At 36.7% G+C, this 27,116-nt stretch overlaps 2 protein-coding genes across 5 annotated transcripts in view; one reads left to right on the forward strand and one right to left on the reverse strand.

Annotated features, from left to right (window-relative positions):
* The window catches only part of ANO3 (anoctamin 3), a 183,149-nt gene that overhangs the window by 24,618 nt on the left and 131,415 nt on the right, over positions 1–27,116 (reverse strand). For all 4 annotated transcript variants that reach the window (XM_005499334.3, XM_065065474.1, XM_065065473.1 and 1 more), the window contains 7 exons: positions 25,816–25,947; positions 24,357–24,463; positions 22,969–23,024; positions 20,983–21,104; positions 19,646–19,780; positions 13,786–13,882; positions 8,920–8,980 (listed from right to left, as the gene is read on the reverse strand). In XM_005499334.3, coding sequence (XP_005499391.3) covers positions 8,920–8,980; positions 13,786–13,882; positions 19,646–19,780; positions 20,983–21,104; positions 22,969–23,024; positions 24,357–24,463; positions 25,816–25,947 — 710 coding nt within the window. The remainder of the gene's footprint in view (positions 1–8,919; positions 8,981–13,785; positions 13,883–19,645; positions 19,781–20,982; positions 21,105–22,968; positions 23,025–24,356; positions 24,464–25,815; positions 25,948–27,116) is intronic.
* Positions 339–8,135, forward strand: MUC15 (mucin 15, cell surface associated). Its single transcript, XM_065065476.1, has 5 exons — positions 339–543; positions 3,029–3,763; positions 5,038–5,193; positions 6,065–6,221; positions 6,899–8,135. Exons 2-5 carry the CDS (start codon positions 3,067–3,069, stop codon positions 6,909–6,911), a joined length of 1,023 nt encoding a protein of 340 aa, XP_064921548.1. The 5' UTR covers positions 339–543; positions 3,029–3,066; the 3' UTR covers positions 6,912–8,135.

A 27,116-nucleotide genomic window follows, 5' to 3' on the forward strand; every position in this document is an offset into this window, starting at 1 on the left:
AATTATTGCAACTGTGAACACATTTGGAGATAGGATCAGACCCACTTCCAGCAGCACATTTTTCTCAACAGAACTCCTTTTTCTGCTTTATTTTGTAGAAGACACACCTTTTCCAGTTTCCATCTCACAAAGTATACTGGAGGAAACTCTGCAATAATAATAAGCTATCTGTTGTCAAATTAATAGTTGCATAGTACACAGAACAATAGATTCTATAGTTTACAGCAAACAGTCACCCTTCTGAAGCATCGGTTCAAAGACTTTCAAAGGATTAAGCAATAAGCACTGCCTGCCCACTTTACCATAAATACTGCAATTTCTGTGGACTCTGTAAGGACAGAGCTCGGTCACGGCGGCAGGGAGTTCGGTGGGGCTGGTTCCTGGAGGGAAGGGCTGTCCCACCTCACCTGGACGGCGTGTCCTCCACCGCTGTCACGCTGCCACCTTTATTGTCCCTGCGCTCCCCTCTTCCCTCCAGACTAAGTGCACTCAGGGCCAGAGCGGTATTTCAACAGGTTCTTGCATATTTTGTAGAGCTCCAAGGTAAGTCTGAGGTGTTTTTAATGCTTGTTAGTGGATCTGGTTAATAATCTTTTATATAGTGTATGGGGTACCAATCAGTGCCGTCGCAGCCAAATTCTTCTTGAGTGTATTTCTGATAAAATAATTGAAAAAAAACCCTCACATTTTGTGATTCAAACATTGAAGCAGAGAAGTAGCAACCATAAATAATGACAGTATTTCACTCAAATTCATATTTTTCTGTAGTGGATATTTATGCTCCTTATCAAGCAAGCACAGAATTTCTCTTGGAGTCAGTTCAGAGCCCATTTTTAAACTCTGGGGAGTTCTTGAGGTGCTAAAGTATTGTGTATGCCTCTTTACACCAATTTCTGTAAGGAAAGATATTGCTACATTGTTATTGCTTCTGCTTAGTTTAGTTGTATGGAAAATGAACAGGAAATACACACTTAGGAAGCTTGGCCAGTGCACTCATAACTTGTCAGTAACAGAGAGGAAAAATTAAATTATTATAGAATACAATTCATATTCATTTCCTCTTTGCAGTTCACTAAAAGCTTACAAATTATTTTCTCAGTACAAAAACCAAAATACATTTAAGCTTGAAAATTTATTATTCATTGCTCATTAAATTTAGAAGCATCTCATCCTTGGAGAGCAAATCTGAATTTTAGAGTAAAGAGACCACAAAATCAAAAATCCAATAAGTTTCTGGGTCCGCCATTTGTTATTGTCTCTTTCTGAACTCTAGAAGATAAACTCTCTGTATCTTGGTTTATATTTTTCCATCTATTTTTGGATCACTAACGTAAAGGTAAAAATAATCTGCTTTATGAAGCATAAAAGGCATAGTAAGCATGAAAGCTCTGCAAATATTAACATGTTACTCCAAACCACAAGAAACAAAGAAGTGCCATTAATAATTTGCTCATCATGGCACCGTTTACTACGTAAAGTACTTTCTAACCATTACTGTAAGGCAGAAAAGTGGTGCAAGGTTTGATTTGCTGACATTCAAAAGAATGCCCTTTGAATTTACAGGTTTGTAGACTGTATTATCTACCCACAAGAACAAGACTAAATGTTTATTTTCTTGACAGTTGAAGAGGTATTGCAGACATTACTGTCACTAGCAGGTGCTGGGTTGTGTTCAGGAAATACATGTTGCAATTACTCTATCATGTCAAAAATCTATTTTTAAGTACTTACTATGCCACTGGATATATAATTATACGAAAATTGCTATACAAGAATTTATTAGGATTTTTTTTTCTCTGTGTTGCTGAAGTATTCAGCACAAATCTGATCACTTTGAGTAGAACACAAAGCTGGTTGCAATATCAACAAAAGGATTTCCAGGATGGAGTTCATCGCAGCCTAAGAACTGCAGTTCACAACTTTCAAAGCACTGAGGTTTCTTCTCTGTGGTCCCCCATGAAGATTACACAAGTAAGCCCATCAGAAAAAATAACAAAGAATTTGTTCAGCAAGGATATTGACTCCTTTGTACATTGATGTGTGAATTAAAATTACAGTTAAAATGAACTGAGCATCATTTCTCTATGTAATTTAGTTACAGTGAAGGGATAATGAACGATATGACCAAACCCACTTTGTTCACTAATATGACTGTTAATACAAGGAAGGAAAGACAATGCCACTGAATTAAAACAATAATACAGCTAAAATTACAGCATGTGTTTGAAAACTTTGTAAAACACAACAGTTTTTTTTCTTCACTATTTTGCAGTTGTTAATGCTAACAAATCACAGTCTATATAAGGAGTTAAAAACTGCATCATCTCAACCTGTCTCATATACCAAAACAAACACACCACCTGCCAAAACCCCATGGATATACTGAACAACAGACCTGCTATAATTGTGTGACTTCAAGATGAGTTTTTCTCATCCTTCTCAATCTAACATTTGAAAAATTAATGTATAACATATAGCTTCCTGCTTCCTATAGGAAAAAAAGGTTTCCACACAAATTCAGCATCATCCATAACTCCTGGGCTGACTTAATTTTCAATTTGCTCCTGGCAGAATTCATATGACACTCACCACCTAGGGTCACTAAACTTTATCCATCAACTTTCAGGGCTAATTGTAACTATTATATTTCTTTGCAATGGAGCATAACTCTTTAGCATGCTCTTGGAGTTGCTGCCTGCCCAGAAAACACTGCCTCAAGCGTGCCACGCAAATATGTATCATTACCTCATCCTATAGGAAAGTGGTTCTGAATTATTCCCCTCTTTGTGTGAGGGCTGTTTACAGAACTACGGAATTTTCTTGCAGAAAAAGTATTTGTTGATTATCAATATTGTTTCAGGTCATTCCTTAGGTCATTAAGACTGAGGAATGTAAAGTTTTCAGCATCAACACTTGGTAAACTAGTGAGATTTGTGTAGTGTAACACTGACTTTTTTATCACCTTATTTGGGTCTTAACTGAGTAGCTTTGTAAAACAAAGTAATAGACAAAAGTGAATTTCTTGCAGGTTCTGTGCATAATAAAACAAACTTTGAAGTCAACACCATGCAACCCTCCTGTGGAATGGTTTTCATTTTTCTGCTTGTAAGACTGCAATGGAATGTAAGCAATACTGAGGGCATAGATGTAAATGAACCAAATGATGGAAACAGCTCAATTAGAGATAACGATCAGTCTACAGTGCTACCAGCTTCGCAGAGTTTTGCTCTTCCTTTGACTACAGCGGTAAATCCTGCTGCCACCAGTCGTGCTGTACCTCTGACTGCCAATGACAAAGAAAATGTAGCAAAAAGAAGAGGGATGAGACATCAGCCACACAGTAGATCCCTGATATCCACTGATGGCACCACTGTATCTTCAAATGTCACTATGGTACCAAAAGATGGAATAAATAACTCTGCCACAAACTTCAACAAGATTCCAACGTCTTTAGTGACATTTACAACAACAGGTGACTTTTCTGCAGCAGTGACCAAAAGTGCTGTAGCTACTTCTGCTTCCACAGGGACACCAAGTAACTCCACGGTCACTCACAGCACCCCTTTGGCTGCAGGGCTCCCTGGTGACAACTCTTCAATCAACGCTACCACGTTGTCCCCCACCGGTATCACTTTGACATCACCCACAGTGACACAGGACAGTTCCACACTGAACTTCAACCTCACCCACAAAACAACAGAACTGAATCATAATTTCAACAGCTTTTCTACCACATCATCTAATCCAACAGATCCCAACAAAGGTAAGAATTAATTTAAGTCCAAGTGGTTTTATTAAATAATTATAATACTGAAATAAAACCTTTTTTTCATTGAATAGGAGGCTTTATAAGATATGTGAATTAATAGATGACCTAGTACAAACTAAAACTAAAACTCACCCAAAACAAAAAACAATTTTTAGAATTATTTGCTGTTTACTTGTTTAACACTTCCAAGAGCAGGGGAACCTAAAGACAGGTATTCCCCATTCACACTGGAGCAGGCTTTAGATGTGTAGAAATAACATTTAAAACATGTAACAAGTCAACTTATGTAAGTTCAGAAACTTTGGTGACCAAGGATGACTTCTTATAAATACTTCCAAAAGAATTACTCATTGTGCATTTAATTAGTAAGCTGAGTATGCGTGGGAAAACAATGGAGCATAAAACTGTCATGGCACTTTTCTATCCTGCTGCTCTGAATCAGGTCTTCAGGAAAAGAAAAGGAAAGATAGAAGACAGTAATTCTTTGCTGTTAATTAGCTTTCAAGTTTTTAACACAGGACTGAAAGGCTTACCCACCATATCCAGGAGAGTACAGTTTGTACCAAGAACTGAAGGAGCATCAGGCTTTCATGTTTCTCATCATAGTTCTAATAATTACAATGTACCCAATTTTTAGATAACCTGACTGAAAAGGAAGGGGAGTGGGAGAGCAAGTTCAGTTCCAAGAGAAAAAGAACACTTTGAAGAAAAGTTTTATAAAATCTGAGGAAAATCTTGCAGGAATGCAGTTACTCTGCTAACTGAACAGGTGCAGAAAGCATTACTGGATATTTTACCTTCCATTCTCAAAAACTGGTACTCTAAATCTTAATCACTTGAAATTCACAGGCTGCAATTTTATCTCCTGGCTTAAATACTTATAAATAGTTGCATTCAAAAAACGATTACCGCTTATTTCTTTAAATAAAAGGATAGTGGTTGATTCTGTAATTAAACCTGGAACCTTTATTCGGAATAAAACTATATATATTTTTTTAATATTATTTACTTATTTATATATTTATTTATTCATTCCCCCTCAGTTATTCCCTTGAAAGTCAAGGATGGAGATGTCTCATTTATTTTACAAAGGCAGAGAGTTTCTGCAGAGAGGATGGTTTAGTTGTAGTCTGCAAAGTGTCTCAGATCCTTGATGAGAAGTCTCACTCCACAAAGCCCTTGGCCGCAATAAAGCAACAGTGAAGTGTCTGATCTTACAGACTTATTATTCTCATCAGTTGTCTCTTTCTTCTTTCTTTCTCTCTCAGATGAAACCAGCAAAGAAGGAGTAATAGCTGGTGTCATTATAGGAACCATTTTGGTATTTCTATTAATTGGTCTGATTGGATATTTTATATGTCATAAGAAAAGGTCTGAGTCATTTTCCCACAGACGGCTTTATGACAATACAAGGAATGACCCAGGTAAGGAACAGAACATGTGTTTTGCATAAGACAATTTTTTACTTCTGCACAGAGTTGCTTAAATAATCTGGTTTTATTAAATTATTAGGGATTATATCATTGACATCAAACTAGTTTTCAACTGATAGTACTTCATTATTTTGAATTTTGGCTTAACCAATACTACCCTTAACTCTGTGTCTCCTCCTTACAATTTATCTTTTTAACCTCAGGAAATATTGTATCTAGTATCAGTGAACCTGTTCAAAGAACTGTGGGTGAGTTCAACCTACAGCTCAAAATCTCTGCCAAACTTAGATTAACTGATAGTCTGGACTCCTTACTCATCCAACTTCGATTACAGAAAGAGAGAAGAAGTTATATCTGGTTTTAGGACTAAAATCTTTTTTAAGAGGTTTAAAAAGAAGATTGCTTTTGTCTTCTCCATGAATATGTATAAACTTGTATTAAAGTGTAATCACACAGTCTCTAAACATTTATATCATGTTCCTAGACTTTATTTTTAAATGTTTAAACAAACACTGAGAGGCTAAACACACTCTTTTTTTCTCATATAAAATCAAATAAAAATAAAACGCTGGCAATATGCCCTTTCTGGCTCAAATGCAAGAGCTGAAAGCTGCCAGAATGTCAGATTAGGAACTAGCTTTGAAAGTCGACCACCAATGTAGTGCTGAATGTCTGTTACTGGGAGGATGTGTTATTCAGAAATGGTGAATCGGGGCCTTCATCTGTTGAACCCTCATGTGTGACAAAAAGGTTAACTGGAGTCAGCTGGGAGGGATTTCTGAACTACACCATGAGGTACCCTGTGTATGGGAATAAGAATCCTTCAAGCAATTTATAAAATATAATTACGTTATCTTTTCAGTTCTCCATTTAGACAACTCACTCGGGCCATACAATACGAGTTTTGGATGCACGTCGGGCGACAAAACCAGCCCAGCAGACACAGCAGAAGACACCACTGCAGGGTGTCCATCCAATGACATTCCTATGGCTGACATGACCCCATCCCCGCCTTCACTGTAATGTTTGCTCCAGATTATATTCTCACCTGTTATCTACATGCTTTCATTTTTTTTCCAAAATGACCTGTCAGCTGTTATCTTACAGCCATTTCTGTGTAAACAATGTTTTGGAAAGCAAGGGGAGAATCACAAGACACACTGATATGCAACAGGCAAGGCCAAGTAGCAGAGCATCATTCTTCTATGTTGTAATTAAATTATCAGCCTATGGTTTTCCTGGAAGGATGTTGTATTTGCTTGCTTAGAAACAATACAGACAAATAGCAACCAGGTAAAATTCTGCCTTGTGGAACTTTGGTCGAGAATGCAGACATTACAATGTAGCAAAATGTGACTAGGATTGCCATGATGCTTTTGCATCAATACAAAAAAATCCCAAATTTAACTACCTCGAGGGGAAAATATTCTGCCCAAATCTAATTTCTATCTGATAAATGACTCAGGGCATTATTTTCCTCACTTTGCACCTTCTTCAGTAAATATAACAAAAAGAATTAGATTTGTTTGGGTTACTCAGAGTTTGAAGTTAACTGGGGAGAACAAAACTACTGAGTAACACAGACTACATTTAACCTTTGACTATGATGACACAGAGTTAAAATCACTATCAAAGGGGAAAAAAAGATGACAAGCTTCTATTCCTCTGTCAAACTGATCTGTTGTTTGCATTGCAGGCTGGATCCGTAGAAATGATGTGAAAGCTTTCGGTACAGGTTGGATAGAAGAAATACCTCAACGTGAAACTAAAGGAATTACCTCTGCCATGTAGGTAGATAATCTAAAAAACATGGTCTGGTTTTGTCCAGCTAAATGGTAAAGTTAGGGCAGTAACATGCAAATAATTGCATAGTTTATCTGTTTGCAATTAGCAGATATGTCTAAATAGAAAGAAAGAACATGAAAAAGACTTAGCTGTATAGACATATAATAAACAAAGAACAGAGAAAATAACTACTCACACGAGCTACGTGCTTGTTCCTACGACTCTGTTAACATGATTTTTTTAGTGTGGAAACTGTACATCACGTCAGTGGAGTTATTGCACTAACTGACTGTGAACGTTGCAATGAGGGTTTATTTGATACAGGAGTAAATTACATATAAACAAATACCAGAGAGAAACAATGGCTGTCACACTGCAAATGAGTAAAACAGGTATTTATTTCAGAGTATTTAAAAGATTAAAGAAGGGAGTGCATACGTGCAGTATTGCCATTCCTACAGGGTCCAGTCATAAAAACAACACACTTCTCACCAAAACCAGAACCTCATTTCTAACATTGCATCCAGGACATTGGATTAGCAGAGTGAAAATATGAGACGCATTCACCTGTATTAGGTGAGAGTGTCACTCTGCTGCTTGAAATTAAGAAAAATATCATGGTCAGCTTTCATCTCCCCTAGCATGTTTTATTCCATATTTCCTGATAACGGTAAAGCAGTATCACACAAATAAAATTCCTCCTTAACACTTGAACCTTGGCCTCAGCTAAAAATGGAAAGACCCCTCTCTAAGGAGAACTTGAAGACAGAGATGAAGAGATGCTAAGAAGCTACTAGCAATGTCTACATCGGTAACCATATAACCAAGTGCAATGTATTTTATGAATTTATGAAATGAGTTATTAGTAATTGCAAAGCTATAACAGCAAGATTAGAAGCCAATGAGGAAATATCACTGAGGCAAGCAATCCAAGTGTGCCCTTTGGTTATATTGTGTTAATTTTTGACAATCTAATTATGATTTTTGCATGTATGTGCATGTGCTTGTGTTATCTATGTTTTGCTGTTGCTTCTATTTTTTTTTTTTTTGGCTCACGTGACCTTTGTTCATCCTTCACTTTAGGGTAGAATCATTGATGCTTATTCATACATATTCCATAAATAAAGCTGTTGTGTGCCTTTCGACTCTATTTAATTCTATTTATTTTCAGACTGTTGTATGTCTGTGAACCGGTGTTATTTTCTCAGGGTTTACATAGACAAACATTTACACTGGTAAAATTAATTGTTCTAATACAAGTCTTCCCTACTTTCCAGCAGCAAAATACTACTAGCTGCAGCAAAAGCTAATTCCATGAAACTTTTCGTGTTGGAACCATGACATTTGTCTTGTATGGCACTATCACACTGACCTTCCAAGAGAGACAAGACCGCTCTTGATAACTTGTGTTCAGCAGTGGCCTCTGTGGGCACCACCCTGCTTGGCTTTGGGCCCCATGACATGATGTTTGGGTTGTCAATATGAACATAATGAGATATTTAGACTGAGAATTTGAATATAAATATTTTAAGTGCCGTAAGCACTTAAATATTTCCTGTATTCTCTAATTAGCTCCCACAAAAATGTTCTCATTTATGCTTTAAGTATTCTCTGCAAGATGTGATTTTTGTATTGACTCTGGTAAATTAACCTACATATTTGCCTCTAAAAAGCCTTCTGCCTCCATGATATAAAATTCAGGCTTAAAGATATTTAAGATGCTAAAGACCGTCATTACATTAATGATAAAAGGTCTACTTTCATCCACTGCTAGCACAGGAATTGAAGTTGATGAAAACAGGAAAAAAATTTGTGTGACAAAATCATAATCCTTTTTCAAATTTTATCAAGAGCTATAATCTCCCTTTACCCAGTAATCACATAAAAGGATCAGCTAGACTAAAAATACAAAACAAATAAAAATGTACTTACCCCAAATTGCCATGAAAATAGCAAAGAAGACAGTCCCTCCATTATCGAATAAATGTGTAACCTGAATAGAAAATAAGTACATCAGGATCAACAACATTGTCACCTTACTTTTTGCCTGAAAGAATCCCAGAATACGTAGCTGGTGTCAGAAACCAAAAGTGAAGCATTCTAATAAATCCTTCTTGCATGTTTCTTCTACTACTCTGCCTTTCAGTAAGACTTGAACTCTGGTTTTCCAGACTGTTGCTTCATCCGTTTCCAGTCTATTTGTTTCACAGACACTAAAAGCTGCTCTGACCATGTCCAAGCAGGCTAAAAACTCCTCCAGAGTTGTTGCTATATGCTGGGACAAATTTAACCTCAAAATTTACTATTTTAAGTTTCTTATAAGCTTAAATACCTTCTGTCTTTCTATTTCTCTTCCTCTGTATGTTAGTTAATGTCTCTTTTGATCCCATTTTTTCTTCTCCCAAGCTATCTTGCAATTTCTCTGCAGGTAAGAATAGTACATATTCGTTTTATCCAGACATCTCAGCCTCTCAAATTGTCGGCATTTTCTCCTCCTCACAATTGTGCCCCTAAACTCCAATAAACATTAAATAAATTTTAAATACTTCATCCCCAAACATAATTCTAAATTGTGCACTGAATTTCTCCTCATGAATGCTTCTCTTTTTGTTGGATTCATCCCTTATCTTACTCCTTGTTGTAAGATTTTTTGGGAAGAATTCTATAGCAAAGTCCAAGGCTTATTGATAGAAAATGAGTAACAATTAGTCTTTGTCTGCCTATGGATCACTCTAAGCATCTGAGCAGGTGAATCTGGTGTCTCACTTATTAGGAAGACGTCACAATTTATATTACAAAAATCCAGAATTTCTAATATTGAAGCCATAATATGAAACAGTATTTAGGAAGCTGAAATTAAGATCAATGTTCTTTCAATAGATTTAAGGTTGTCAATTTACATCAATGTAATTTATGCAGGTTAACAGGCCTATATTTCTCCTAAAGAAAGGTGGTTTAAGATATTGCTGAGCATTAGTAAGCCAAGCACAGGCTTCAAATTCCTATTTGAAAAAAAAAAGCACGCATCATCATGAAATAATAGAGCAAACTAACTTATCACCATATGTTAGAAGGAAGATCTGAAGAGAGAGGAAAATGCTGCCAACGGCTTTGATATGTATCGTCCTCTCCTTCGGGCTGCTCACCCAACCTGCTCCTGTAGGAGCTGCCACTGCAAGGAGAATTCATCCTGCAGAGAGATTTCGTTCTTCTAGAGAAGGCTGGCATTAGTGCTTCTGCCTCGCAAATTGAGAAAACCACCTCCGGAAAGCATAAAGCTTCAATATAAACAGTGTTGCTTGCCTCTATTTTATTTCTTATTCAGTAAAATTATTATAATGTTGTAAAATTATTATAATATCACATACTTTATCTGTATGTCAGTTCTGCTTTTCTGTTCCGCTTTTTTTTAAGGTTCTGAAAAAGCAATTGACTATTTGATATTGGTTATCAATAAATCTAGTATGTTCCCTGCATGAATCATAGAGTGGGATGGATTGTACACACAAATGTCTTTTGCTTTGTTTTTCTTTTGTTTCCATGAAGGAACACACAAACGTAATGGAGATGAGATTGAAAATGTGACAGGTGAGCAAAAGCAGCACAATAAATCTGATGAACATTTTCAGTTTTGAATGCAGATCTGTGTGAGGATGTGATTTTGGATAATCCACTCAGTAAAGAGTGCAGCTGTCCAAGGAAATACAGAACGAACCATCCAACCAAACTTAACCCAGCAGAATAAACATTGATTGCTAGATAGGGAGCCAGATACATGTTTTCTCCTTTTAGCAATGTCTTTATAAAGTTTGGGCAAAAGTCTTTCAGTGTTACACTCAGGAATTAAGACTTGACTGTTTTAAAGGCTAAATGTGTGCTCTGAGATTTGGTGTTGACGGAGCAGACGTGAAATATTGGAGGAATCAGTGCTGGTCTATCAGCATACCTGACTGATGTTGTCATCAACACATAATACAACATTTCAGGCAGTTCAAATCCACCCTGAATCAACACCCTGCCCCAGGGCCTGAGGACAAGGAGTGCTGGGGGCAGGACCAGCTCAAAGAGTCCCCGGGGAACCTTGCTGAGCACCCACGGATCAAAGAGTCTATTGAATGTGGATGAGAATAACAGCCTGGGTGTTTGGCAATTCAGGGTACAGCTCAGGTATTATCTGCCTTTCCCTCAAATTATCAACTTCAGTGTGGCATTTTTAAATAGAAATTGAATAAAGAGGGAGGAGATGAAAGAAATGAGCAGTAACAAGAAGGATAAAGGCATATTTTGTATTTTGTCTCCAGCTTTACAAAAAACTTGGCAGGAAAAACACTTGAAGTATATGATTTTTCTGGCATTAGTTCATTCTCTCTGAAGTGCTCCTCTAAAGGGAAACTTGGCAGATATTTAAGAAAGAAACCCTGACAGCAATTTTAATAACATGGAATATGAGCACAAGAACTCACACAAATGAGGCAGGTCCCATGACGTAAGCAGGTTTGGGGAGACAAACTTCACTTAAAGAACTCACTTTTCTTAATTAATCCAGTGCTTATGTATCCAGATACAATGAGCTATCTGAATGAATTAGAATTAAAACACTTATTCCAGAATTAGGTGCTGGTGCCCATGAATCAGGAATAGCTTCCTTTGCCTATCAGCTCTTCGGTTGTGTGGAAGGAAGACAGAGAAATAAGTTACATTCCCACAACAACAAAACCAGAGCACTGATGAGCTCCATCTAAGGAACATAAAATCAAGAAGGAAATGTGATTTTATTTTCCCAGAGAGTAGATCTGATGCCTTATTTTTAAATAGGTTAGTTCTACTTATATTACTAACAGTGCTTCGGAAAGTACAAAGGAGCATTTAATCTGAAAACAGATTGTGGTTTTCTAACATTACAGATTGTTTTAATTCACTCATTTGGGTGCAAACCCAGTGGAAGTGCTGATATGTGTTTGGGTACGTTTCCTAGCAAGAGAGTAACAGTGAAGCTGCAGTGAACTTTTCTTTAGAGACAACATGGTGAGTGAAGGCATTACTGTTATTACCTCACAGCTATAGAAAGCCTCATTGATTTTTGTTTTGGTTTGGTTTTGTTGTTGTGGTGGTTGTGGTTTTTGTTTGTTTGTTCATTTGTTTGTTTTCCTTTTCTTTGCTATTTGAATGGCCACCGTTAATTCTATTTCTTCCCAAAGAGAATTCTCTCTCTTCCCCACTTGGGGGAGATCCAGAACAGACAAATCCTGAAAGGAGACAACTTTTGATTGTTTTCTGTGTTCCAAGCTAAGGTCAATCAGTTTTTCAGAGTAAAAGCATTGGCAGAAAAAGTTGGGAGCTTACATGAATTTCCATAATATTTGCAGACATTGGAAAAGGTTGCCTGGAAGATGGAACACGGGTGGTTACTGCTTGTCTTCCCTGGTTGTCATCTGACTTTGTTTCAAGGGGATTGGTTTGAAAACACATGGAAGTAGGGATGGACTGACACATTTTTTTCTGCTGCAATGCATTATTCACAATGTAACATTAAATGTGAAATTTGCATGATTTAAGCACATGATGTCAGTGTACATATAAATAAGACAGAAAACCTGCTGCTTATTGAGGATGTCAAAATAACAGGACCTAAAGTTAAAGCGATGCCAACCACAATGCCAAATGTAATAATTTGTTGTTAAACCGCAGTGGACTGATGAAGAGGAACTTGTCATCTTCTAAAAAGAGGCATTTCTGGGATGGTTTATATAGTTTGCATGATGTTATTTCAATTATGAAAGCTCTAACCTTCAGTACACACCTTAAAAAAGAGTTTGAAAAAGTTACAAAGAAATCTCCTGGAGCCATTTTCCGCAAGAGAGTTATGGCAGTATTTGAAAACGAAAACCAGATTAGCTTAAGTACAACATTTTCAACAGTATTTACTGCGGTTGCTACAAAACAACTTTTTCACTTTTTGATTTTGGCATTATAAAATAGAATATTAAATTTGGAAAAATCTAAATATGAATAATTGTTATGCATGTTTTTACATTTTTCCTTTACAAACAAATTTGAAAGGCTGAGTAAAACTCAAACCCAACATTTTGACATCTAACACATAATTGATTTTGTCTTTCACCTTGCTGCAGTGTTGTTGTAATGCCAGGGCCCAGACACAATCACATTCTACAAATTGCTTCTGAGCAAGATTTATCTTATGGGCTATAGAATTCCAAGAAAAATGCTAAGGTTGCTTTTCCAGCATTATGAACATACCACACATCAAAATATGTTGCTCACTTGAAAATACTGCATGTATACAGAGGTACTTGTAATTATTTAAGTTTGAAGGAGAGATTCTTGTAACAAAATATACAGTTGTGTAAAATCTTTGCATTACTTTGACAGAGTAAAGCACAACACAGGCACATTATACTAGAGAATTCCTTTAGGACGAGCAGAAATTCAATTACAAAGTAAGCAAGAGAAACAGACTAAAAAGTTAATTATACGATAAAGTAGGAAATAGCTTCCAAAAAAGACTTTATTGCTCAGGGGACTTTGTAAGTTGATGAAAACAATAAGAATTTGGGAAGGAAATGCTCGCAGAAAGTAAAACAAATTTTAGAATAATCTCTGATCATTTCAGAACATTCTCTTATTAGAAACATGAATTACAAAGGCTGAAAAAAAAAAACAACCCTCTGTAGAGAAACAACACGTTTTGCACAAATCTTTGCTGGAACAAGTGCAGCTGTTACACTATGCAAGTGGACCTTCAGACAAAAATCTTGAAAACAGTAAGAAAATAATTACCTTGGCATATATGCAGCTTTCATTGAGTTTCTGTAGTGTGCAGTTGCGTTCACACATAGGGCACATGATGGTTTCATTTGCCTCGCAGATCTCCTTGCTATAGAAGAAGACAGGAAAATAAAGGTTATAAAAAGGCTTTTAAAATTCTTACGATTTTCTGTCTGAGGTTATGCAGTTTGTGGTCTCTATTTGTTAGAAGCATGCCCAAACTACAATACTGGCTCAATAAATTAAAAGTGAATATTTGGCTTGAAAAGCCTAATCTCAAACCAGTAACCTGAAAACTATGGGGCCTGGAGCAGTATGCAATATTTTTGGGCATTGTGCTACAGTTCACACACTTCTAAATATCCCATTGTCTCCCAAATATCATAAACAGAAGAAAAAAACATTATTCACTCCCAACCCATTTACTGCATATTTTTCTGAGTGACACGGAAGATGCCAAACGTTAGGAGAATGAACATCACTGGTGTAACTACACTGATTTCAGTCAACTTATCCCAGTTTACATCAGCTGAAGGTCTGTTCCACAGGATGATCACATATACACTTAGATCAGCTGGTCACACGTAAAACCCCACTGACAGGGATTTCTGGAAACACTATTTCAAGCATTTGTGGTTTTATTTCCTACAGAGGAACTTATGTGTAGAGCTAATTAAAAACAAACATACATAAAACACCACACACACTTTAATTCTGACGTTTCATGATCTTAATCCTTAGGAAGATGAAGTTACTGTCTTCACCAGGACCATTCATATTAAAAATGTAGTACATAAAATCAAGTGTCTTAACAAAGACAGAAGAGAATTAAGAGAAGTGTAAAAATGAATTTTAAAGCAAATTTTAACTGCAGTGAGCAAGCGTCCCAAAGAAACTCATCAATTGCCTTTCCCTGACATGCCTGAAACGATTCTATGACACACTAGGAAAGACGCAGTATAAAACAAATGCCAGGAAATCCCTACTAATTTGTTTTAATAAACATTGTGCTTTCCACTCCTACTCATAAAAGCCGAATTTACAGTTCTCATATTGTACAGAATCTTATGCTTATTTCCAAATGAGTGCATCTATTAAATTCTATTTGACATAACAGTAAATAGAAAAGAAAGATTCTGTTTGGCTTGATGCCACTTTTTAAATTTTTGTTCATGTTACATCAGAATCACTATTTCACTAAAAACCTACAACATAACATGGATCTGACAAAGAAATTGTCCTAATTAACCCCTGAGACAGAATGAGTACAGCCAGTCATTTCAGAGTCACAGAGCAACAGAAATCTTACCGTGTGTCACATCAGACAATTTTCTTGCTTGCATTTTCATTTAAATGATTAAGCACAGAAAATCATATTTCAACAATATGTTATAATGGTTTGGCAATAGTACAAACTGCTATCAAACATAAAGCCAAATTGTACTGTCCTTTGAATTTAAACTCAACAGTATCGATGTTAGCTTTTCTGTATTATATAGCTTGAGTTAAAATCTTGGTTTGTTCTTAATAATGTATTAAGTTTCACAAAATTATACTGACAGTGATAAGTCACATGCTTTAGCACTACTCTGCAAAGGCAGTAACGTTTGTTACACAAATGTTCCCGACAGGTGCTATGTTAACTCTTACTGCAACTCAAATCTCCAATATAACAGAACAAAATAAGGTTCTTTGTACTGTCCTCGTTTATGTATATGGAATCTGACTACAGTCCATGGTACTAAGACACCTCGAGCTTTCCAGCATTCATGCCTGGCTGTTCTGTTTGACTGACAAAGGGGCAACTTAAAACAGTGATAATTAATGGTATGTATAAACTAATCAAAACCAAACTCTTTAAAAACACCAGGTTTATTTTTATATAGACCAATCATTGTGCAATAGTTCGACATCTAATTTCAGAGTAAAGATAGGTAATAGATATGACACAAAGAAAATAACCCAGATGAAGGCATTTCTAAGAGTCCGTTTAAGCCGTCCCACATGACAACCACCTCACACATCCCCCAGTTTAGCTCAGGGAGGGCAAATGCATTAAAAAAATATTTAGAAGTGTATGAAACAAGAAATATGCATTCATGTTCTGAATTTTTGTTTCTGCATGCCTGAGCCCTACGTGTACAATCCAAATACTCTGGAAGCTACCACAGAGTTTCTTCAACAGAGATTCTTGGGATTTCTCTCTTGGTTACTTCCGTCTTGGAACTGAATCCTGCAATGAGCTTCTGACACTGTAATCTCAGTACCTGGGGAGATCTCAGTGCTGGCTCCTGGCAACCACAGTATTATCAAGCTTTATTTGAAACCAATGCAAGAAAAACATCCACCATTCCAAGGTGCTTTCAGTAACACTGCCCATCTTATGTAGTTGTTTTGTGATAGGAAATAAAAATGTCCCTAACAGCACAGAACGGAGAAACTTCTGTTTCTAAACATGGGACCTAGACGGATAGTTGCTTATAATTGTGTCTAGTTCCTGGTACCACAATGTGTACGCAAAGTTTTTATCTTCCCTTCTTATTTGACCTTCCTACGACACATTGGAAACACCAAATGATTCAAGCAGATTTGAAAGTGTAGTTTCCCTAAAATCACAACTGAGGAGAGACTATGACAGGGGGAAAAGGCAGTGTGAGGGAGGCACTCACCCTGAGAAAGAAGGAAGGATCCCACCAAAAGGAAGCAAATATGCTCAACTTCCAACTTGCCTGTGGCAGCTTCAGATGAACTCTTATAATTAATACACAAACATCTTTCCTTTACACTGGGTGCAGGGACTGAGAGTCTCATGGCAGGCTCAGATGGGGTCCCAGCACAGACTAAGATACATATATTTTTATATAACTTTATATATAAATATATATATATATATATATATATATATATACACATACACATAAACAGCCAGCTGGTATCAGGACAGACCCCAAGCACAGAGCAGAGGCAGGCACTTTTGTGAATCGTAAACAAGACAAACTAGTTCTTAGATGTGACATATTTCTGCATAACCTTTGAATTCTTGCTGCACAAAACCTATGGTTGGCTTTGGAAGCAACGTTTGTTCTATGGTAATGTACGCTTGTGCATTTGTATATTCCTATCTTCTGAAATTGTTCTGGAGCTTAGTGGAAGAAGAAAACGATCATTTTCTACCTGCCGCCACTAGAGGGGAGCTCACAGCTGCTCCCTGTGCCTAAGAGGTGAAGGGACACAGAGGAAAACAATTCTGTCAGTTCAAATTTTGTGGCACACAAGACAGGAGAAAAATAGGGGGTTTTGACAGGATTTATCATGCTGTAAATCAACACTCCCTAACATCCACTAACTCCTTATAACATAGGATAAAACCTATCTCACATGAAGTAGTATTACACTGAATAATACTGAATCTGGGGCAATGTGCCATAATGCCCTGGGACTAGGTTTAAAGTCCTAATTATCACAGTTTTTCTGATGTCCAGATTTTATCAAAATAGTGTACACAACTCCATTCTTTCCTGACGGTTGCTCAACATTGTATTTGCATACTGCGGTAGCTGCAGCGTTCAAAATGAAATTATACATTTAAAAACTGTTACAGATGTTTATCTAGCATTTTTCTTTAAATGACTGCAGAACAACTAGATAAATAATCCCACAGCCCCAGAATATGGCAAGAATAAGAACATGTAGGTTGTGCAGCCTGTGTACCTGCTAATGGGTGGCTCCTGTCTGCCCTAGGTAGGAGGTTTCTAACCCTCACTAACTTCTTCCAGGCTAAGCAAGGAAACATGGCAAGGAGCAGCATCTGTTACCACTGGCCTTTGGAACTGCCTAAATGCACAAGGTGATACTGAAAACATCTACACACATTTTATAAGGCCAGTCACAATCAACTCATGTTCTTGAATCCACGTCTCGCAGCAGGTCTTACTAACTTAGTCACAGCAATGCACTGATGTGACAGTATTGGGTCACGAGTAAGCAGAGGGATTGCACAGCTTCACACCATCGAAGGCAGAGAAGACCTTCTGTCCAGAATTAGCACATCCAGATTACAGCCATGGGGCAGCCTCAGAGCACACAACTAGGGCTTCTGCATCAACCCACCCTCTGTCAGTACTTTTAAATGAACGATTGCTTATGTTAACTATAAAAAATATACAAATACTCCCTTTTGCTTGTACCATCTACGTTTTATACAGTGGGTCACCTAACTTTCAGGCTCTGGAATGGTGTCCCCAGCCCCTGACGGGCACCTTGGTGCTCTGTGTAGCACAGCAGGACACTGAGTCACCTCGGGATGGGACCCCACACAAACAGCCTCCATGGGGAGCAAACTGAAATCTGTCTGCTGTTACTCAACAGCAGCCACAGGGAGAAACTTAGGAGAGGAAAATATGAAAGCCAGCCTGCCTCTGCTCTCCTGCAATTTATAACCTGCAGCCCTCAACAAGAAAGGTAATCGTATCTCCCTGTTAAGGGAACTAAGCATGAGCTGTATCTCCAACTCTTCTCCAGAGAAGTGCATAACACCTGTACAAGCACATAATAGCTTACAGTTTCAAAAAATTGAATTATTAGAAATCTTGTTCTTTCTCTTGGGGAGTGTCACATGTTTCTTCTCCATGAGGAGTGCCGAAAATATTAAACTATACCCTGAAAATAGTAGATTATGGCCCCTTGTTCCTCCCTTGTTGGAACTGTGCCGTTGTACACATGATGAACACAAGATTTGCTCTTTGACAGTCCCTGTGCTCTAAGAACAGACTGATCTTCTACTTTACATTCATTGCATTTTACAGACATTTATTGTGCTAAACAATCCTAATACAGAGAAAAATATCCTAAAGATATCATAGTTTCCTGGCTGATACATTTATTGCATTTAATTGCGTTTAATGCAGTTTGAAGTTCTGAAGTCTCTCAGGAATTCGCTGTACAAAACCAAGCCTAAAAAAAGCCTTAATTACAGTGCTGTAGAATATAATAACCCACCATGAAAAAGAAGATAAAGACAATTCCATAAAGAAAACTTAAAATAGTTCTGCTCAAAGCCTGAGAAATACCACTTCCTATGAAATTTGACTCCATTCTGGATCCAGACTAAGCATCCAAACTGCTTGGAGGAACAGTTGCAATTTTAAGAGCACTGATACTGTTGTGTCTGATGACATCTAATGGAAAACTTTGTAATAGAGGGTGCGTCCTTTGAAACAAGTTCCTAAAATTACATTCGACACTTAACTTGAGTACATTCATCACTATTTCTAAATAGACAAAAACCCTTCTCAGAGCAAAATTACAATGGTGGGAGACTTGAAAACTCAGTTCATTTCATGTGGTTGTAATATCCCTGAATCTAGATCTCCTACCTCCAGTTTACACTGACACAGTTTAGAATTTTGCTTGGTTCTAACGCTGGGAGAAAAGGCATAGACAAAATTCAGCTGAAGTTTAGCAACTGAACTATACTCTGGATGTTAGAGGTAAGACGAAGGTAAAGAGGGAGTATGTCTGACTGGTTTTTCATCTGTTAGCCCTGACTAGAACGACAACCATTTCAGTACCTATGACATTAGAACCAGTATTTCCTGTTTTTCCTCACAGACAGAATGGGAATCACTGCAGATGCCATGGCAAGGACACTTGCTGTAAGTGGTAAGCGTCCAGCTTGATGCAAAACAGATATACAAAGTGGATACACTCGACTGAAGAACCCAGGGTTCTATTTGTTTACTTTTACATGATACCATATGATACCATATGATACCATAACTGGAAAACATTTAAAAGTATGATGACCTAAGTTGTGCCAGACTGTTCCTAATTTTCAACAGGCTATTATATATGTTATTAAATAGGATTTTACCTTACTTGGCTGGAATCCATTGTAAATAATCCGTAGAGGAAAACAAAGAGCCCAACCAGGGCAGCAGGAATAAGCATTCCAGTGTACCATCCCAGCCAGGCAAAATACAGTCCAATTTTTTCACCAAAATATCGCCTACATGAAAAGGAAACACATATATGGTTTAAAGTTAAAACTTGCGGCAACCTTTATCTATCTTCACAGTAGTGGAATAATTCTAACGAGGAACTACCATTACAAGTTTATGGTAAAATTATTGTCAGTTTACTGAAATGTTTTATTTCTGGCTGGCATAATATTCTACTGACACTAATTGCAGACTTACCAGAATGTATATTTTATAAGGATATAACTGAAGTGCTCTGTAATTTTCATGTCCTTGCAATGACTAAGTAGATGTACTAGTTTCAACATTACTAAATGTAGGACTTTTTATTTGCACACAGATATATATATATACACACACACACAAAATTTCTCAAAAGGAATAAAGCAAGTTGGTATGACCTAAGTATTCTATTAGAAAAAGCATTTATGATAGATAAAAATGTAATATGACATATTTCAAATTATTGCTAGAGAAACCAATGGACTAAAACCACAAGCTGAAGACTGAGCTTTAATTCTTCAACATTTGGGTATCAGTTGCTAGAGATGAAGTAGAAACAATCAAAAAGTCAGTCATTGATGGTACTATTTGATCAGCACAGAGCTGGGTTCCACAGCCTTCAGTGGAACAATATTTGACACAGTGGTTGGTTATGACTGTCAGACCCAGAATAACAGCTGACAGCAAGAAAAAATGAATTATTGGTATTTGATGTCAAAGGTGCGGAAAGCATGAAAACCGAACATTACAGTTATTTAACTTCAATTACATATATTTCTCTGTTTTGCAATTTGTAATCTACTACATTAATTGTAAAATATATAAACAGAAGTTTATTTAAATCCTGTGGAAATGTTGCAATTAGGCTCCACTGGATCTTGAAACTCTGACTGTCCACATGGGTAACAGTGTCTGTCTTCAAAGGTGCTCTCATGAGGGGCAAGTATCTCCGATCAGCAGAGCGCTGCATGGGTTTGCATTTTAAATTTCACACTGCATATTGTCAGGCAGCCGGATCTATGAGCCTTTTCTGCACTCTCATTTGAAATTAACAGCTCTGCACAAAAGAGCACCCAAAAGAAGCAACGTAAAGAATTTCAGTCTTATCTGATAATACCAAATAGTGAAACAATACAGGAAAGTATAAGGACAAGGAATTTGCCAGTATGGTTGTATTTGCCAGGCTGGCTGTATTACAGAAATGAGCAACTCTTCAAAGTACTAATACCTGATTAAATCGAGAGGCTGGTATTTGTACCACATTCCCCACCGTGCCCAACGCTCATATAAGAGGTGTCGGTGATTCTGAGCTCCGTGTGTTTTGATGGGATGTCTGCTTTTGTGGCTTCCCTGAAAAACACAAAGAAATCAAAGTATATTACTAGGCATTATGGAAAAGATAAACATCTATTAGGTATTTGAATATAATTGTAAATGAGCTCGCTATTTTTAATAAATAGGTCTCATATTATGAAAGAACAGCTTCATGCTCAGCAGTTGAAAGGTAACACGGAGATTCACTAGAATCATCCTAAGCAGAATCTCTTCTATTCATAATTTTACTCCAATATTCTGAAGCAGGAAATGTCCTTTAGTTGAACATTTTCTTCCCAAAAGTCCCCACCACTCAGTTATAATAAAGAAAATCTTTCATCAAATAACTGCAAATGAGCCAAATCATTGCTTGGGAGGAGAGCAGAGAACCCCAGAGCAGTACTTCAGAGTCAGCAATCAGACAGATTCTTGTCCCTGGTAGATCCAGGTAATTTAGCCATCTAGATTTTTAGAATTTATTTGAAATCTTGAGCAATCCCCACAACGGAAAGAACTGGTTTAAGAACAAGTTAAAATACAAACCTAAACATAGCAAAGCATCCAATTCTATTAATTTCTCATTAAACTCATCAAGGAATCATACAAAAAAAGTCAATGCGACCTTTGCAACATCTAGAAACACCTAGGAACAGAACATCAACTTATTCTGACAGTCACCTGGATGAATGAGTGCAATGTATAAAGTATTAAAGTATTTTTAAATCTTTTTTCCTTCTGCTTTTTTCTACACTCTTTATCTATAATAGGGTCCAAGTCTTAACGTTCACACTGGGACTGAATTTTCACCCTTGGTTGTTCATGTGATTAAAATAAATATATATTAAAAATTGTCAGTGTTCAACCACTTGCCCTTTGTACCAGCCAAGCAGCAAATAAGGTAAGACTGGCTTAAAAATATGACTTCATTAACCTTAACTGAAATTTTGAAATAGCAGCGTATGACATAACAAAGGAACATATAGATGAAACAGATATGACAGAATAGTTATGACAGCACGGATCTCACAGCCAAAGAAAGCCTTGGAGGTTTTTTGGGTAGTCTGGCCAGCTTTTCCCTAAAGCCAGCAGAGCACAGCTGAAGTGCTAACAATGATGTTCAATTATTAATCAAAAAATTACTCCTTCTCTACATCGCCACTATTTAATTATTAATACCGTGTGAAAAATGACTCTCAGCAATTTGTAAAGCGCTGGTCAGGCCTTTGAAACACGAGATCAAGTCACAATATTCAGCCTGAGCAACCACAGAGCTCAGAGCTGCAATTTCCAAGCTACAGATCAGCCTTTTGAATCTCTATAGATGTGGGACTTGCTTTTCTTTTCAATGCATAAAGATTGTCCAAAACCCTCTGAAGTCAAACACAAGTTTTTCATTTACTTCCCAGGTTTCCAGTCTTCAGTAGACCTTAACCCACTAAAGAAGATATCGTCAAGTAGAAGTTATCCAGAATTATTCAGAAAGGATTAAATGGGAAATAATTAACCAGTCTCCCTAACTTTGATCAAGCGATCTATATCAGAAATATAGAACATTTTGTAGGTGGGCAAAAACAATTTAATAAAACTAATTGGAACAACTTGTAATAACTGATGTTATCATTAAGAACTCCACAGGCAACGTCCGGTTCATAGAAGTATAAAAAAAGGATTAAAATATTCTAGTTCAGTAAGAAAATGCTCCAGAAAGTGATTATAATGCATTATATAAGAAAAATTATAAAAGCCAATATTAAATTAAGAGCAATAAATAAAAATAAGTCTCAATAGATTACACAGTGAAATTAAAAGTTTGCAGAACAAAAAAATAAAACAGAATCTCAAAACTTTAATGCAAGTTTTAATCTAAATATAAAGACAAATACAAAATTAACCAGTTTACCTCATGTGGTGGAAATGCTGCTTCATATGTTCCATTATTTAGTAATCTATTGATGCCTAAGAAGGAAAAAAAAAAATAAGTTCAAATATCAATTTTTAGACACATTTAATTTCAAGCAGTGCAAATTTTCAGGTTACATATTGAGAATGCAACTTAATATCAAATGCTCAGGATGCTGCTAAACATGACAAAAATCAACAATCCCACCAACTGCTGGTGCGGGTCTTGCTGATCTCTCGAGATTTCTGGCTCTGTCAAGCTACAGCAGCTTTATAAGGGCCAGTGGCTGCAACTTTGTCTCTCAGGTTCTGGTGCTTGTGCCAGATCAGGTGTGAGAAGACAATCACATTTGTGTTGTATTCATCAGAGCACATGATATGGATTTTATGGGTGACCAGATGATCTGACATACGCAGAGCAGTATGGACAGACAACCCTTGAGGCAGCAAAACCCCCGCAGGGTTAAAAGCCAACCTGCTGTGATTTTTAAATCTAAGGCAGCTGAAGGAGGTTTGGTCAGAGCAGCGCTCCGCACCCTGCTGGCTACAGCATTCCGGATTGGTTCCTACAGCCTTCCTAAAAACAGATTTGTTGTACTATCAAAGCACATTATGAAAAATAAATAATAAATAGACATTAATTATTATAATAAAAAGACTCAGTACCCTGTAAGGCTGTAGCCACAGCCAACAGCTTCCCCAAGAAATAAATACTTATGATGGAATTAAATTTGTCTGTTCAAATATACAAATTATGCTAAATTAATCTCATAATGAAATGTGTCATCATCAAGCCAAAAGGCATTAGATTTGAATCCTCATTTTCTATGTTTTTCTTACCCCTGCTTTTATTCAGAAGCTCAAGCAACAACTTTCCGTAATTTCTATCACTTTATTTAATTCTTAATTTAATTTCTGCAGAGAAAATAGTAAATTACACATATATCCCCTGTTCACTGCAAAGGAAAATGAATAGCTAGATCTTCTAAAAAATAATGCTGTAATACGAGAGCTGATATAAGTTGGATTTAGTCTTCAGGTCAGCTGCCTCTGAGCTGCATGGAGACCTTGAGTAAGTTAAGTGTAGCTCACATGGATCCCACTGGACCGAACTTGCTAGGTTCTCTTTATTGTGGCTCTTGATCACATAAAGTTAGCATAATCTCTCCAATGGTTTTAAAGAAGGAGCAATTAAGTGAAAAATATTGCCAGTTTTCACTGAGTTATTCAGGAACACAATTGATGTTTTCAGCTCTGTTACTGAGCGAATAAAAAGACTTCAAGGAATGGCAAAATTAATTGAGTTTACTCAAACGATACTTTTCCAGGCACGTAAAGATATAAAATTTGTATAGCTTTAGGTTAGGAAAAGAAATGCGTCATTCTCACCCATTTTGGACTTTCCATCTTCATACTTGGTTCTCTGTAGCATGTGATGCACGATTCTACTTCTTGTGGAATTGCTGAAGAAGCTGTCTTTGTTGTTTATCGTGAAACTATTAAAATAATAAATGTCTTTTAATATTCAGACAGTGCAGAGGTGTTGAAACATAGCTGCTCAAGTGTTTTCTTCTTACAGTGATTTATTGGATCTTTACCCTCTCCTTGGGTACTGCACAAGATATAAGATTTTACACCCCTAGAGCATTTTCTCAAGTCCAATAAATTTATCGTCATCACAGATTATTGCTGAGAAAACAGAGCAACTAAAGCTAAATTCCAAAATATCCTATCATGGTAATTTCTCTGCTGGATAGAACTAATTTAAAAAATATCTTCAGAAGCAGCGTCATTCTCAAATTCAAGTTACTTATGAGCTGGCAGATGTCTCTGTCATGGAAACATCAGAACTGCTATTTAGGAAAAAAATATAATACTAAAACAATATCTGTGTGCTGGACATTTCAGTAGCAGCTCAACAACCAATTTCCCTCAGAAAATCCCAGGTTGGAGCCAAATAAAGCATCCCTTCCCAGATGGCTCTGGTTTCCGGACCAGAAAACTGACGTTCAGGAGCTTTTTCCTACTCAGCTGTGCCAAAAGTGATACTGTTACCATTGATAACATCATCTGAGCTGGTTGAGAAATAACACCAAAACCAGGTGATTGGTCCAATGCAATGTAGTCAATCACTCAAAAAACCCTGAGATTACAATGCAATTATTTTGTCTTTCTGGTGTAAATTCACTCCACTAGCATATAGCTTCTTTACTGAGAAGTAAAAATTCCTATTTAGCCTAATTTATACTTCTAATTTAAATGAACTTTCCTCTCCTACAATAATTATCAGAAAATACTTCTAAAATGAAGAAATAACCAGAATTTTCATATTTACTTTTTGGGTTCAGAAAAAAATTATAGCACATTTAAACCACATAATCACCAAAATGCTAATTTGAACACATACACTTTTTATTTGGTGTATGTATATTTATACTTTCAGAGACAAAAGCATTTTTAAAATGCAGATCTGATAAGAAAGAAAAAACTCATCCCTGGTTTTAGCTTCTCTCCAGGTGTTCTCCATTTCAACAACTGCCTCAGATTTTGCCTATGTAAAATATGTAACTAAGCAAAGCAAACTTGAGCAAATATTTCCATTTTGTCATGTAATGGAAAGAAAACCTTCTAAACCAAAAAGGCAATGTTCATTTTTCAGTCAAATTTTTCCCCATACTACTGAGTGACCATCAAAGAGCCACTAAGAAGGAGCAGAATTTGCCTTTAAGAAGAAAACCATAGAAAATATGAAATATGATACTGGGTATTTGCCAGTGACCATCTGTTAATGGCACTTGCTTGGAAGAAGTGAGGTCTGTGGCACTGCTTTTCCAGTTCCAGCACTTACTGGTGGATGCGGGCACGGCTGAAGGGTGCTGTGTAACAATCTGTTTCTTCCAGATCAGGTAGGGCCTCCTTGTCCAGCTTCATGGGATTCCTGGGCAACCAGCTCTTCAGCTCTCTCATGTTCCTCTGCAAACTGAGACAATAAGAAATCAGATTTACAAACTCGCATTTGCTTCGTATTTCTATATTTAGCAGCATAATGCTAGAAATTAAATGAATGCAGGAAATTTCCACATTAACTTAAAAAAAAAAGGCGTTAAAGAGCAAAATTAACAGTTTTCGTTTGTGATTTATCTTTCATGCTTCACCTAACCACAAGTTATCTTAAAAGTAGTGAGATTATGGTTTGAGATGAGACCGTAGTATTGAGTCTGGAGAAACAACACAAGTGTCACTCCTCTTCCCTCCCTTGCCTGGCACCTCAAATACTAAAATTCATAATATTTAAAAGTAAATATAGGACTGCTCGGAATCAAATTTTTATGCTTTTCTGATATCAGTAAAGCTTTCCTCTGCAAACTTTTCACCACAATCAAAGGGCTGATATTGCATTACAACACTGTATACCTATATGTCAAATAAAGGATACTGCTTCATGCAGTTTCCTAAAAATCGATATAAAACACAAACAGAACATAATCTTTGTGTCCTCAATTAGATTATATACCAGTAACAAAAAGAGTTTTCTTCCACTGACAACTTGCCTAAATAGTATCTCAGGCCATGGTTTATACAGGGGAAAATTTAGTGAAGGCAATTTTCAAGCAAAAGCTAGAAGTTATCATTACTTCAATTTTGCACTCCTTGCTGACTTAGATTTTTTTCATATTCAACTGCAATGAAATAAGGGAATTTAAAGAGTAGGTTTCTTACTACGCTAGTGCTGTATTATGACACTCTAAGCATATCAGAGACCCCGAAAAAGACAAAACAAATCTGAATTTTAGAAAAACATTCCCTAAATAATAGTTTTTCAGTGGGATTTGGGCCTTACTCATATGCGCAAGAAGTGTAAAGCTAAGTATCAGATCTTTTAATCTGAGGTGAATACTTAATTGCCTGTGCTAAGCAGAAGCACAATTACCCATTTAATAATTAAGAGTAATAAGTGATGACACGGTAAATTGCTCTCGGGCAGCAAAGTCACCTTTGTGAAAATGCATTGTCAACATCAGCAAAAAACCAGTTCTACCCCTATTTAACACTGTCAGACAGAAATCTAAGTCAGATGTGGGATCAGAATTTTACACTGACATTTAAAATTCTTAAAATTTTCTTCTTGCTATATATTGCAAAGGTATT

The sequence above is a fragment of the Columba livia genome, chromosome 5 (genome assembly GCF_036013475.1).
Source record: "Columba livia isolate bColLiv1 breed racing homer chromosome 5, bColLiv1.pat.W.v2, whole genome shotgun sequence".
Taxonomy (NCBI): Eukaryota; Metazoa; Chordata; class Aves; order Columbiformes; family Columbidae; genus Columba; species Columba livia.

Excerpts from the sequence above, each read along its gene's own strand:
- MUC15 (XM_065065476.1), top strand. The coding sequence starts at position 3,067 with ATGCAACCCTCCTGTGGAATGGTTTTCATTTTTCTGCTTGTAAGACTG. Across the intron at positions 3,764-5,037 it reads TCCAACAGATCCCAACAAAG|ATGAAACCAGCAAAGAAGGA; the intron begins GTAAGAATTAAT and ends TTTCTCTCTCAG. Across the intron at positions 5,194-6,064 it reads CAATACAAGGAATGACCCAG|TTCTCCATTTAGACAACTCA; the intron begins GTAAGGAACAGA and ends TTATCTTTTCAG.